A 13,340-nucleotide genomic window follows, 5' to 3' on the forward strand; every position below is an offset into this window, starting at 1 on the left:
AAAGTAGTTAAGGGAACAAAATTTGAACTTAATTTGGAAAGCAATAGGGAGTACTAAACAGTTGTGGGTGAAGGGATGGGGGAGTTTTTTATGGCAGCAGAGAGGCTGGAAAGGCCTGTGACAAAGCTATTGACTTAGTTCAGGGCAGTTTTGCAATGGGACTAAAAGAGGGGGCAATGCCAAAATCCACAGAATCTATGAGTGTGAGACTGGATGTGAGAGATGCTTCCACCATTCACCAGGACTTCCATGTAGTTTATAGTCAGTCCTTGCACTCTCCAAAACCTTTAATTATCCCTAGTCTCCCCTGGGTCTCTTATCACATTAGAAAACTGGTCTTTAACTCTGATTCTCTTTACCTGGAATGTCCTTACACAGCCCACCCTGCCATCATCAAAACTGTCAGAAACTACCAAATGCCAGCTTAAACCCATCTTTATTACAAGTCATGTCAGCCCAAACACTAACTTTGTTTTTATAAATATCTCCTTAACATTCTTAAGATGAAATAGATTCTACCTTTGAACCCTTAGAATTTACTTTGTACAGTTTGGATTTACTTTGTACAGTTTAACTCTATACCAACTCTGGGGATGTAGCTCAGTGGTAGAGCGCACGCTTTGCATGTGTGAGGCCCCGGGTTCGATCCCCGGCATCTCCAGTGTTTTTAGGACAACTGAGTGGTGTAGCATATACAATGGCAAACCTTGAGCTCAGAAGGAGGATTCTGACTTCCATTTGACACCTACTAGCTGTGTGACCTTGGGCAAATCACTTAACTCTGATTCACTCTTGCCATCCTAATCTGGCCATTTAGAGCGAGATGGCTTTTTCAGAGGAAAAAGTGAGGTTAGTGACTTCACCCAGCACCACTCAAATCTTTTCTTACTAATTTATTTATTTTCATCTATATGTACATACATATTTCCAAATTATAACATTTCCCTCCATCCTCCCTTCCCAGCCCTCTTCTCAGCAGGGAACAAAAGTAAAGTTAGCATTTTACATACATATTCTGTTAAACATGTTTGCAAATTAGTAATTTTAGCGTGAGGAATTTGAATTAAGGAAAAGAGATAAGAGATTTTTTTTAAAGTATTCATCATATTCGAGTGGTTTTTTCTGTATGTTTTGTTTTGTTTTGTTTTTCTTCCTCTGGTTGGAAATAATATAGTCCATAACCAGTCAAATAGTTGTCTTAGCTCTCTGGACTGCCTGGAGGAGCTGCTTCCATCTAGGTTATTCATCACATAATGTTGTTGATGTGTACACTGTTCTCTTGGTTCTATTCCCTTTGCTCAGCATCAGATCCTGTAAGACATTCCATGCTGCTCTAGAGTCCGACCCTTTATGGTTTCTTATAGAACAATAGTATTCCATGGTGTTCATGTACCATAACTTGCTTAGCTATTCCCCAATTGATGGGCATCCCCTCAATTTCCAATTCTTTGCCACTACAAAAAGAGCTGCTATGAATATTTTGGAACATGTAGGATTTTTCCTTTATTTTATAATTTCTTCTGGATATAGGTCTAGAATTGGAATTGCTGGATCAAAGGGTATGAACAGTTTTATTGCTCTTTGGGCATAGTTCCATATTGCTTTCCCAAAAAGGTTGGGTCCATCCACAACTCCACCAGCAATGCATCAATGTCCCAATCATCCCACAACCTCTCCAACACTGATCATCTTCCCTTTTTTCTCATCTTGGCTAATCTAATGGGTGTGAGATGATACCTCATTGTTTCAAATCTAATTCATATAATTGTCATGTCATCATTCTGATATCATGGTCTTCTAGGAAATAAAGGACAAATAATCACTATTTCCATTGTAGCTATTTGAGTAGTTAGAAGTAGAAGTTATTCAAAAACCAACTGATCTCCTTGAAAATAACAATAATGATAGTTATTCTTAAAAAGTACTTTAATGTTTGCAAATACGACCCCCTTTTTATCTTCACAACAATCCTGATAACTGATATCATTATGTTTGTAAAATCTGTATGGAGGGAGATAATGGAAGATAATGAGCAGCAGTGCCTCATAGAACAGTGGGAAACAGGAAAAGGAAAATGGGCTTACAGAAAGCTTAAACTAAGGAGAAACATAGCTAAAGAATTTTAGAATAAAATTGGAAAGTAATATAACAAAATGATTAGAAATAAAGACCAATAAAGAATTTTATAACAAGTTCTCACCATTAATTATAGTGGAGTCACTGCATTTTGATATAACATCACAGTCCTGACTGTTGTATAAAGCAATGAAAATGGCAATGAAGAAAGCAAATAACTAGATTATCTGTACAGAAAAAAAGTTATACTTAAAGCAATGTAATTTAAAGTGTTGGAGGAATTGATTTTTTAAACGTCTGAAAGGGGAGAATGATGTTTAAGGAATGGATAAAGTTGCAATTATTATTCTTTAATTCAGTTTCAAAAGAAATACCAATCCTTTCTCCACAAATATTTTAGGAGACAAATTCATACACACACAAAGGATTTTGATGAAGATTTGAGGGAGACAGGCCTTGTTTCACAAAAGCTCTTTTAGAGTGGATCACATACTAATAGTTATTTAACATGGATTAAGATATCAGACTTTGTTTACTTATGAAAATGCACCATGAACTTCAAAATGTTCAATAAAACAAGTGTTCTTGTATACAAAGAAGGCCAGAAGAAGAGAGACTTGTACAAAAATACTTTGTTAACTTAAAAAAATTTTTTTGAAATAAAATACCATTTAAAGTTGAATTGGCCAAAAAATATTCTTTCATGCATATGTGAAAATCATTCAATATTCTTTAAAACACTTACCAATCATGTTCCTTAAAATATTAACCAAATCTTTAAAAAAAAATTTTAATTTGAAATAGACACTAAATATAATGCCCATATCTGGACTTAAAGTAGAACAAAAGATAAAATGTACATGAAAATCTGCATAAAATGTACTGTAAATCTCTATTTTATGAATGATTTGCTTTTTCTTTTAAATATGTAGTAAACTCAACACAGAACCTAAATTTTTTTATTATTTTTCATTCTGAATGTAAACATACACAAAAATGAACATTTACTTTTAACCTGCAGAACACAAAATGAGGAAGATATCTGAAATTCATGCCAATAGCTTTTCTAAAGTGTATATTTCACATAACATTCCAAACAGTCTTACTTGTTCCTTTGAAACTTTCTGCTTTACTCTTTTGAGCATTTTGAAAATGTTTTGATAATTTTCACCCTTTCAGCATCTATTACTAATCTCACCCAAAATTAAAAATTGATTTGTTCTTTGACCCACTAATTCTTTAGAATTAAGTTAGTTTCTAATGAATTTTAATCCTGTCTTCAGATGTACTTTATTGAATTAAATTGTATTGACCTGAATAAAAAGATTAAAGAAAAAGTATTTGTTTCTCTATTTGTTCATATGATTTTTATGCTATGCCACATGGTCAGTTTTTAAAGGTGTCATTCATTGAGGAGAGAATGTATACTCCTTTCTATTCCCATTTATTAAACCCCAGGATCTATCACATATAAATTTTCTAACTTTTTTTGAGGTCCCTTACTTCTGTCATATTTATCTTTTTCCTAGATTTATCTGATTCTGAAAAATGTACATTGAATTCATTTGAAAGTATATTTCCTTCCACCTTTTTAATCTAATTCTGTGTGATTCCTTATGTTTTAAATATTTTTCTTATGAAGAATATATTGTTGGTTTCGACTTTCTAAGTGATTTTTTTCTATTCTTTTTTATTCTATGGGTGAATTCATGCCATTGCCATTCATATTTATAATCATTAATAGTAGATTTTCTACATCCTAACTACATTTTATTCCTTTTGGCCATCTGTCCTCCCCTTTATAGAGAATAAGGGGGAGGGATGGGGAAGAGTACACTGCATGATAATGATCACTTACTGAAGGGATCTGTTTCTATGTTACTTCCCTTCTTATTTTCTGCCTTTCCCATCACACATTTTCACTTTCTTTCCCTTTCATCCTCTTACTGGGAGTAACCGTGCGGCACCACACTTAAAGTCAAGAAGGCTATAGATATATATTAGCTGTGTGACCCTGGGAAAGTCAGTTAACCTGTTTGCCTCAGTTTCTTCATCTGTAAAGTGAGCTAGAGAAGGAAATGATAAACCCCTTTTGTATCTCTTTCAATAAAACTACAAATGAAGTCATAGAGTCAGACATGACTTAAATGACTGAACAACAACAATCTTCTTTTCATGGGTCATCCTCCTACATCAGAGTTTATTTTGTTGATGACTTGTATTTCATCTTTTTTCTATAACTATGTTTTCCCATCTCCCTGTCCTCACTTACTTTCCCATTTAATGTATTTCTATGCCAAAGTTTGTGTGTGTTTGTGTGTGTGACCAATTTTTGTTGTCCAGTTCATACAAATGTCAGGATCATATGATGGTTATTTCCACACAACCTTTTCTGCTTGTATTTTTTCATCTTCTCATTTCTATCATGTGAAATAGTGAGTTTCTTCATATCCCACTTCTGTTTCCTCTAGTATTTCTCCTGTTTTTCTATTTTCTTTCATTTCTTAAGACTCACAAACTATAACCAAAACTAGCCCAGTTAGTCAGGAAGAGCAGGCTTCAAAGACACTTATTAACTTTATGACCTGGGTATGACTTGTCTGCTTCAGTTCTGTGATCTGAAAAATGGAGATAATAATAGCATCTACCTCCCAGGGTTGTTGTGAGGATAAAATAAAGTGTTTTTCAAACTATAATATTATTTATAACATGATTTTACATCTACATTTATGTAGATGTTAAATCATTATATCCTTCTATGACCCTTGATGACATTGTGATTCGGAAAAGAATCTATTTTTTTCCTCTCCTATTAAACACTTCATCATTGTATATCCTCTTACAAATGCTCAAGTGTATCTGCTTTATGCATCAAGTAGTTTCTTCCAAGTTCTGTGAAATTCATTGGTATTTGAATTCTTTCTTTATGATTCCTTAGCATATTTTTTCTTTGACCTAACAACACTGGACTTTGAATATGATATTGTGGGAGATTTCTGAATTCTGTTCAGGAAATATTCTTTCCTGTTTTTACCTAACCCTCGTTTCTAATAGATCTGGGCAATTCTGTTTATAACATGGTACAAACATTCCAATATACACAGAAGAACAAAAAGAAATACACATAAAAATGTGAAAATGTTACAAATAATTTTTAAATGTGTTACTTTGTGATAAGATTTTTAAAAGAAGCATAAAATGTCAATTCTTTCACTTATATCATGCTTATGTATTTTGATGATGTATAATGTATTCTGAGCACCTAGCATATATTGTCCCTCATTGTAAGTACTTAATAAATGTCTATTAAACAGTTAATTGTTAACTTTCTGAAATGGACATATAAGATTTCTGGAGCTTGTAAGGATAAATAATTCACAGATATCACCATCAGTTTTAATTGTTGGTTCATCTGATATGTTAACTGTCCTATGGGGAATCTGAATTTGCATGTCAGAATCATTCAAATCCCAGGAGACCATCCCTTGGAGATTTGAAAACATGTCAATGTAGCTTCAAAATATGAGTAGTTCTCCACATTGGGTAGTTCTCCACATCAGGAATATCTTTAATGTAGAAACTGAAGTTGCTAGTGTAGATGAGGGAGACTGTCCAACTCAAATATTTATACGAGTAGACAACATGGATTATGACCTAACAAAGATGGATCTAGTGAGTTAACTAGAGTCATTTCTTTTGTAAAATGTAGACTGTCACAATGACAATTGCCACATAATTTTTAAGGTCAATTTTTAACACCATCTATGCCAGATTATAACTTTATTAATTTGCTGTCTATTCTAATATATATTTTTATCCGACAGATAAAGACCAAGAGAGAATTAATGGAGCCCCTGAGAACTCATTTGTGAATATGCAATTTTGTCAATCCCACTGGATTTTGAATGGCATTTTTAATGATGTTACCTGTATTTGTGACTAAGCTACGCAAGGGGTTATATACCATGTCACTAAGCTCAACATAAATGTGGCAAAAATACCTTGTAAAGAAAGTTCTTTAGGGTCTCACTCCATGAATGTTTTACATCAACAGGTACCATTGTTATTCCTTATTGCTGGTGTAAACAATATTTATATCTATTCGTCATGTCATATCACATTTCATACAGGCTTGCCTTTTCCTCTTACAATGGCAACATTTGGAGATTTTGTGTGCATATGCCTAATGTAATTATTTCTTTAATCTATTTTTAAATATGTCTTATTTTTATTAATATATTCTTTTTAATATCACATTTGTTTCAGAATATATTGTTACTCAAATCTGCTACCCATAAAGTAAATCTCATTTTTACAAAAAATTAAAGAGAAACAAAGCTATTCTAAAAAGTTAACCAAGATTTGACCCATTCTGACTGTATATTCAACATTCTATTCCCACAGACTTCCATATCAGAAATGAAGAGAGGGAGGTGTATTTAATCAACTTTTCTTCCCAATCAAGTTTGGATGCAATGATTAACATTTAAATTTAAGTTTGTTTCTGTTGCTGCTGATGTTTCCAATTGCAGTTTGGTAATCATTGCATTTTTGCTACTCAATTAGGTTATATCCATTTGCATTGTAGTAGGTAGTACATTTCTACAACACAGTTTGTTTGATGGGTACATGTTTTGTTTCCATTATATATTTTAAAATTTTTACTATGAATACTTTGATGGATGTTGAACTTTTCTGTCTTTTTTGTCTTCTGCCCATTTACATTTTTTTTTGTAAAAATAAGATTGTATCCAGATTTGAGATTTTATGTTCTTGATCCCTTGTGCAAAGTGACATATGAAGGTACTGATTTGGAAGCAACGTGTGTATATAAATCCTTATGGTAGCATAGTATGCTCTTTAGTAAATTCAGATGTGTCATTGATTACATTACGTATACTGAAGCATAACTACAAACAGGAAGTGTCTGATAGAATATGTTCAGCTAAGCATATAATTCATGTGTCTTTATATTTGCAAAGGTATTGTATGTTCTCTTTTCCTCCCTCTTTCAGATTGAAACTTCAGAGTGAGGCAAAAAATTATACACTAAGAATTCTGAAATAAAAAGCACTTAACTGTTGCAAAGGAGAGAGAACTAGAGGTTGAGTGAGTACCAGGTTTATATTCCATGTCTGATGCTTAACTAGGTAAGTAATCATGGAAAAGTCATTTACAAACCAGAGTCTTGTTTTTCTTCTTTGCCTTTTCAAAGAGTTGTTTGGCAGGGAATACTTAATAAAATTTAAAGTATATATTAACTTATGAGTTTTATTGTCATGAGATTATGATGATGATGCCACCACATGTGTGCCTGGTAGTTTTCCAAAGTGAATGACTGATATTAATTTAATTCAACTCAACTAGCATTTATTAATCATCTATTATTTGCAAGTCAGTAGAGATTGAATATACAAAAAAAAGTAAAACAGTTCCTGTCTTCAAGAAGCTAATATCTTACTAGTGAGATAAAATATTTTTCCAGAAAAGCAAACAGAAAATATTTGAGAAGGGAAAGAACAATAAAAATTTGACTTCTTGCAGAACATGGTAAATGAGCCCAGAGTTAAATGAAACTAAGGATTCTAAGAGGCAAGAGTGAGTAGGAAATGAATTTTAGGTATTGGGCACCATTTATGCAAAGACAAAGTTAAGAGATGTAATGCTGAGTTTGGGAATCAGCAAATAAGACAGTTTGACTGAAATATATAATAAATGAAGGAGAATAATGGGAAATAAGTAAGATAAGTTGATGGCAGATAGTGACATACTTCAAATATCTAGCTAAGGAATTTCTATATCATATTCTAAAAACAAAAGTGAACTACTAAAGATCCCTGAGTAGAATAATGAAACGGTAAGAGTTGTGCTTTGGAAAATTTATTTTATCCACTATATGTAGGATAGATTTTTAGGGGGAAGAGACTAGAAGCTCAATGTCCAGTTAAGAGGTTGTCAGAATAGTCCAAGCTACAGGGACTATAAGTCTGAGATAGTAATGACAGTGAAAATGCAGAGAAGAGGGTAGGTGTGAGAGATGTTGTGGAAAAAAGAATTAACAAGATTTTAGAAAAGACTACATATAGATGAGGCAATAGGAAGAGTAGAGAAGAGGGAGAAAAGAAGAATGTTCAGAACAGACAGGTGCTCAATCATGGTAAAAATAAAATAAAAAATAGAACATGGATTCTAATCCAACAAAGGAGAAAGAGAAATAAACAGATACATAGGAGGAAAAATTAAGAGATCATTTGTAGCATTGAATAGAGCAGCTTTCACTGGAATATTCAAATCAGCATTCAGATGAAAAATGAGAAGGACTGGGAAGAAAGGAGTGATAGCAGCAAGTATAGATTCCTTTTCTGTGAGTTTGATTGTGGAAGGAAGAAAATATATAGGAAGATAATTAGAAGGGATGACAGAGTGATTGGGTCAAGTAGGGTGCTAAAAATAAGATTCTGACAGTTTAGTAGAGAACGGTATGGTTCTGTCCAGGGTCCTGATATCAGGTTAAAATGATGCCTTTTAATGGATTCAGTTGTTTTTCTAGCTTCTTTCTACAAAATGAAGGTTCCCCTGATTGAATGATACTAAATGACTTCCTGAGTGAACAGGAAACTTTATTCTTGATAATCAATTGAATTTTAATAAGTAGTAGAACTTTAATATATGTTAAAAATCATTTATTGAAATAAAAGGAAATTATGGGCACCCATGGCTACTATTGTCTTCAGAAATTTTCCTCTCCATCTGTTCTATACTTCTTCCCTATCACATTTTCCTCTTTTCTCATACATTTGAACCATTTTTTTCCTTCCATTCTTTCTACTGCTCCCTTTTCCACTACTTGTTACCTGGGTCAGTCTAATTCTGCTAGTATCGCACAACACAATTATTGATGTCTAAGATATAATTCCTATGATTATCTGAAGCATCTTATTTGCATTGTAGGTCAAACATAAACAATAAAAGGTAAACAATTATACATGCACATAAATATAGAATTGTAGTATTTCTTTGATAATTTACTGGATTCTTGAATCCCAGGGATATGTGTACTGCCATCATCTATATGAACCCTAACCAATACTTATTTTCTCATTCCTGTGAAATTCTTGTCCATGTTCTACCATAAATCCTGCATAGAGGGGAGTTTATATCTTAATCTTGATCATTTAATATTTAATGGATAGCAGTACAGATTTGTTATATCTTAACTGTTTTATTGCTTCATAACACAGATCCACTTCATTTTCCAATCATTCATGTCCTTGATAATGTGTTTAACAATTTTCATAGCCATTGTTGGAAACATGTTGAATCCTTTATAAGGCATTTTTTCAATGCCCTTTTGGCCCCTCAAAAAGTGGATTCCTCTAAGATGATAATCCATAGTACTTATGATTAGAAATACAATGAACCAAGTTATAGGTCACCTATTTCAAAAATCCCACCAAATACTGACATTCCCTGTACAGATTTCCAAAAATTTCTAATGAACTTCATGCAAGTGATGATCCAACTTCTATCTGAACATGACAGAGTGATTGAAAAATAATTTTCATCCAATATTGAGCAATTTGAATTGGGTGAACTAGTCTTTGATCCTAGATGTCAAAATTGAGAGGATACTTAAAGCAATTTCATTCCTTCAGCAGTATAAAACTGAGTTTGATAGTTACTTACCAAGAATAATCAGTTTAAATACATCTGATCTGTTTAAAACTTACTTTGAACTTTACATTTACAAAATATATTTGCAGAAAAATTAATGAAATACTCATTCATACAGTGGCTTTTGAAGGCACCAATATTTTATAGAATAATGATGAATTGTATTGAGAAATACTTGCCAAGCTTAGTTTTAGTCTTAGCCTCAACCTTAACATTGAGCAGCAAATCATTTCCTCTTCTGTAAAATCATAATTTTTTTTAGTCATCTTTAAGTTTCCTTCTGAGAGCTCCTGTATTGCACTAAATAATACAAAGTAGGCTATTTGATATACTGGTGCTCAATGGATAATTTCTGCTATATGAAATTTTAAAATTTTAAATGAACAAAATCAAGGCATCTTGAATAAAAGAAGTTGTAAAGTTGGGGGAGGGGACCCTTTTTATACAATTTATATCCAAGAGATCCTGAAATATAAATAGAGAATTGACAAAAACATATCTTCTATGAATCCTTAATTGGTCCCTACTTTAATATTCTTTTTTTTAGGTTTTTTCAAGGCAAATGGGGTTAAGTGGCTTGCCCAAGGCCACACAGCTAGGTAATTATTAAGTGTCTGAGACCAGATTTGTACCCAGGTACTCCTGACTCCAAGGCCAGTGCTTTATCCACTATGCCACCTAACTGCCCCCCTACTTTAATATTCTTTGGAGAATATTATTCACATAAAGTATTTTGATAATCTTATATATTTATTATGACTATTTCTGGGTCTTGTAACCCCCTACTAGACTTCAAACTCCATCAGTAAAAGGATGGCATGATATTCATCTTTGCATTCCCTTCATTCCCCTCAAATAGTTACTTTGTAGTATATGCTTAGTAAATAATATATATGGATGTCTAGATTTCTACATTTTAGTCTTGTATCCCATTCAAATCTCTCTTTTTTTTCTCAATAGGCAACTTTTCTAAGATAGATGTCATTCAAAAACCACACTGAAGTGACAGAATTCATTATCTTGGGATTAACAGCTTCTCCAACTCTTCGTGTCATTCTCTTTGTGATATTTCTGAGTGTCTACATTTTCACATTAATTGGTAACCTTAGCATAATCATCTTAATCAGAAATAGCTCCCAACTTCATACTCCAATGTATCTTTTCCTCAGTCACTTGGCTTTTGTAGATGTTGGCTACTCCTCATCAGTTACACCTATCATGCTCATGAATATTCTTGGGGAAATTCCTTCACTCCCTCTAGCAGGATGTGCATCTCAATTGTGTTCTGTAGTCACTTTTGGAACAGCAGAATGCTTTCTGTTGTCTGTAATGGCCTATGATAGGTATGTGGCTATCTGTAGTCCCCTGCTCTATTCCACCAACATGTCCACCAGAGTTTGCACACTATTAGTGATTGCATCATATCTGGGTGGTTGTCTGAATGCTTGGGCTTTTACTGGTTGTTTATTGAGTCTGTCCTTCTGTGGACCTAATAAAGTTAATCATTTTTTTTGTGACTACTCACCTCTACTGAAACTTTCCTGCTCCCATGATTTTCTTGCTGAAATTATTCCTGCTATCACTTCTGGGTCAATTATTGTGGTCACAGTGTTCATCATAGTCATCTCTTATGTATACATTCTCTTTTCTGTCCTGAAAATGCACTCCACTGATGGAAGACACAAAGCCTTCTCAACCTGCACCTCCCATCTCACTGCAGTGACTCTATTTTATGGGACTATTACTTTCATTTATGTGATGCCTAAATCCAGTTACTCAACTGACCAGAACAAAGTAGTTTCTGTCTTCTATACTGTAATGATCCCCATGTTGAATCCCCTGATCTACAGCTTGAGAAATAAGGAAGTTAAGGGAGCCATAAGGAAACTGATAAGTAGAAAACAGTTGTTTTTAAGAAAAACATAGTGATGCTTATGGTAGAAAGTTAGTAATAAATGGAGTTGAAGGAAACCAAGTCATAATTGTTATTAGATGAATTAATTATATGTCTAATGACCACAGAATCCATTATTCGACACAGACTTTGTTATGTGGAAATGTCTTGGTGTTCTAAATATGTTTTGGTGCATATTTTAAAAATACAATTTCTCCCTCATCTACTATTGTTGATTAAAAATTAATGTAATAATAACTTCAATAGTTTATCCTAGAGAGATTGTAGATAGGCTGTGTCTTTAAGAGGCAATGGAATCTTGGAGTAATAGTTTAATCTTCAACCTATGAATTTTCTGTAACAAGACAGTTTAACTGGCATTTTGTAGAGACTGTTAACTGATAGCTGATGAGAGGACAGAGGGGGAAAACCAAGATAACTTATTTCCTGTCAACATGAACTAAAATCCTTTTCTTGAGATGATACAAAGTTCTTGAGGAGACTTTACTTGTTATCCTGAGATAAGGGAGAGGTGGGATTGTGTTTACAGGACTGGAATGTCAACACTGGTTAACTGTCTTTGTGATCTTTCTCATAGCTGATTAAAAATATATTTGTTAATGATATAGTAATAAATAGATGTCTATTTAAGATGTGGGGCAAGTGAAATATGTTTCTAATATATGAAACTATATACATATGCACATACTATTGCAAACATGAACAAAAAGCTTTTGGGGAAATTAATTTACTTTAAAATTTTTTCTTAAATACCATTTATTTGATAAATTGAATGAAGATGTGATGATAGTTTAATTGAAGAGATATTACAATTTTAGGAATTAATAGGGAAATAGCAAAATGTAGACAGACCTTGAATGCTTTATAATCCAGGTTGAGAAAAATTAAAGTGGTAGAGGCAGACTATAAGCTATCTGTTTTTCTATTTATCTATATAGATATAGATATGTAGAAATGAACTCAAAATTCTATTGCATAATTTATGCACTGAAATTGTGTGCCTTTGGACAAAGGTGTCAGGGGTATGCTGTGGTAATGAGAAGTCACTAATTGACTTCTTTTTGGATATTCCATGAAGTTCCAGCTTATGTGCTAAATAACCTTTAAGTCTTCATATACTCAATAATATCTCAAGCAGACCTAAATGTATTTGTTCACTTATGAAAAATTAAGTTAAACTTTACTTTCTAGATAATCGAGGACTGAAGACAAAAGAATCTGTCCAAGGACGCAACAATCATCTTCTCTTGAGAATATTTAAGAGTAAACATTATTCTTCATATATATATATATATATATATATATATATATATATATATATATATATATATATATATATATATATATGAAGTTTAATTTATTTCAAAGTGAGGAAAACACTTGCAAGTGGAAGTCTTCCTAAGGAGGAGGGTTTAACATGCTGGGGCAAAGGTAGGTCTTATATATATATATTAAAAAAAACCTTCATGTGGGCTGGACCATGACATAAGTACCCTCAGATCTTGAATAGCATTTCCCATGGCAGGCTCATGTGTCAACAATGCAACTATTCCTGGGTCCTGTGGGAACAGTATCCAAATTGATTGTCTCACATAGGGTACAGAACCAGAGATAGCATGATGGGAACAGGGGTGCAATGCCTGATTTTGCTTGCTTCACAGTTAGGGATTGTAAG

The 13,340-nt window shown here is 33.0% G+C and overlaps 1 protein-coding gene and 1 non-coding gene across 2 annotated transcripts; both read left to right on the forward strand.

Moving 5' to 3' along the window:
* Positions 1–589: 589 nt before the first annotated feature.
* On the forward strand, positions 590–661 carry TRNAA-UGC (transfer RNA alanine (anticodon UGC)). The gene has a single exon. It is a non-coding gene; the product is annotated as a tRNA-Ala (tRNA).
* Positions 662–10,728: 10,067 nt separating this feature from the next.
* LOC141519322 (olfactory receptor 5P3-like) lies at positions 10,729–11,676 on the forward strand. The gene has a single exon (XM_074231602.1). It carries the CDS (start codon positions 10,729–10,731, stop codon positions 11,674–11,676), a length of 948 nt encoding a protein of 315 aa, XP_074087703.1.
* The last annotated feature ends 1,664 nt before the right edge of the window (positions 11,677–13,340 follow it).

The sequence above is a fragment of the Macrotis lagotis genome, chromosome 3 (assembly GCF_037893015.1).
Source record: "Macrotis lagotis isolate mMagLag1 chromosome 3, bilby.v1.9.chrom.fasta, whole genome shotgun sequence".
Lineage (NCBI taxonomy): Eukaryota > Metazoa > Chordata > Mammalia > Peramelemorphia > Peramelidae > Macrotis > Macrotis lagotis.

Coding starts and splice junctions, on each gene's coding strand:
- LOC141519322 (XM_074231602.1), top strand. CDS start 10,729: ATGTCATTCAAAAACCACACTGAAGTGACAGAATTCATTATCTTGGGA.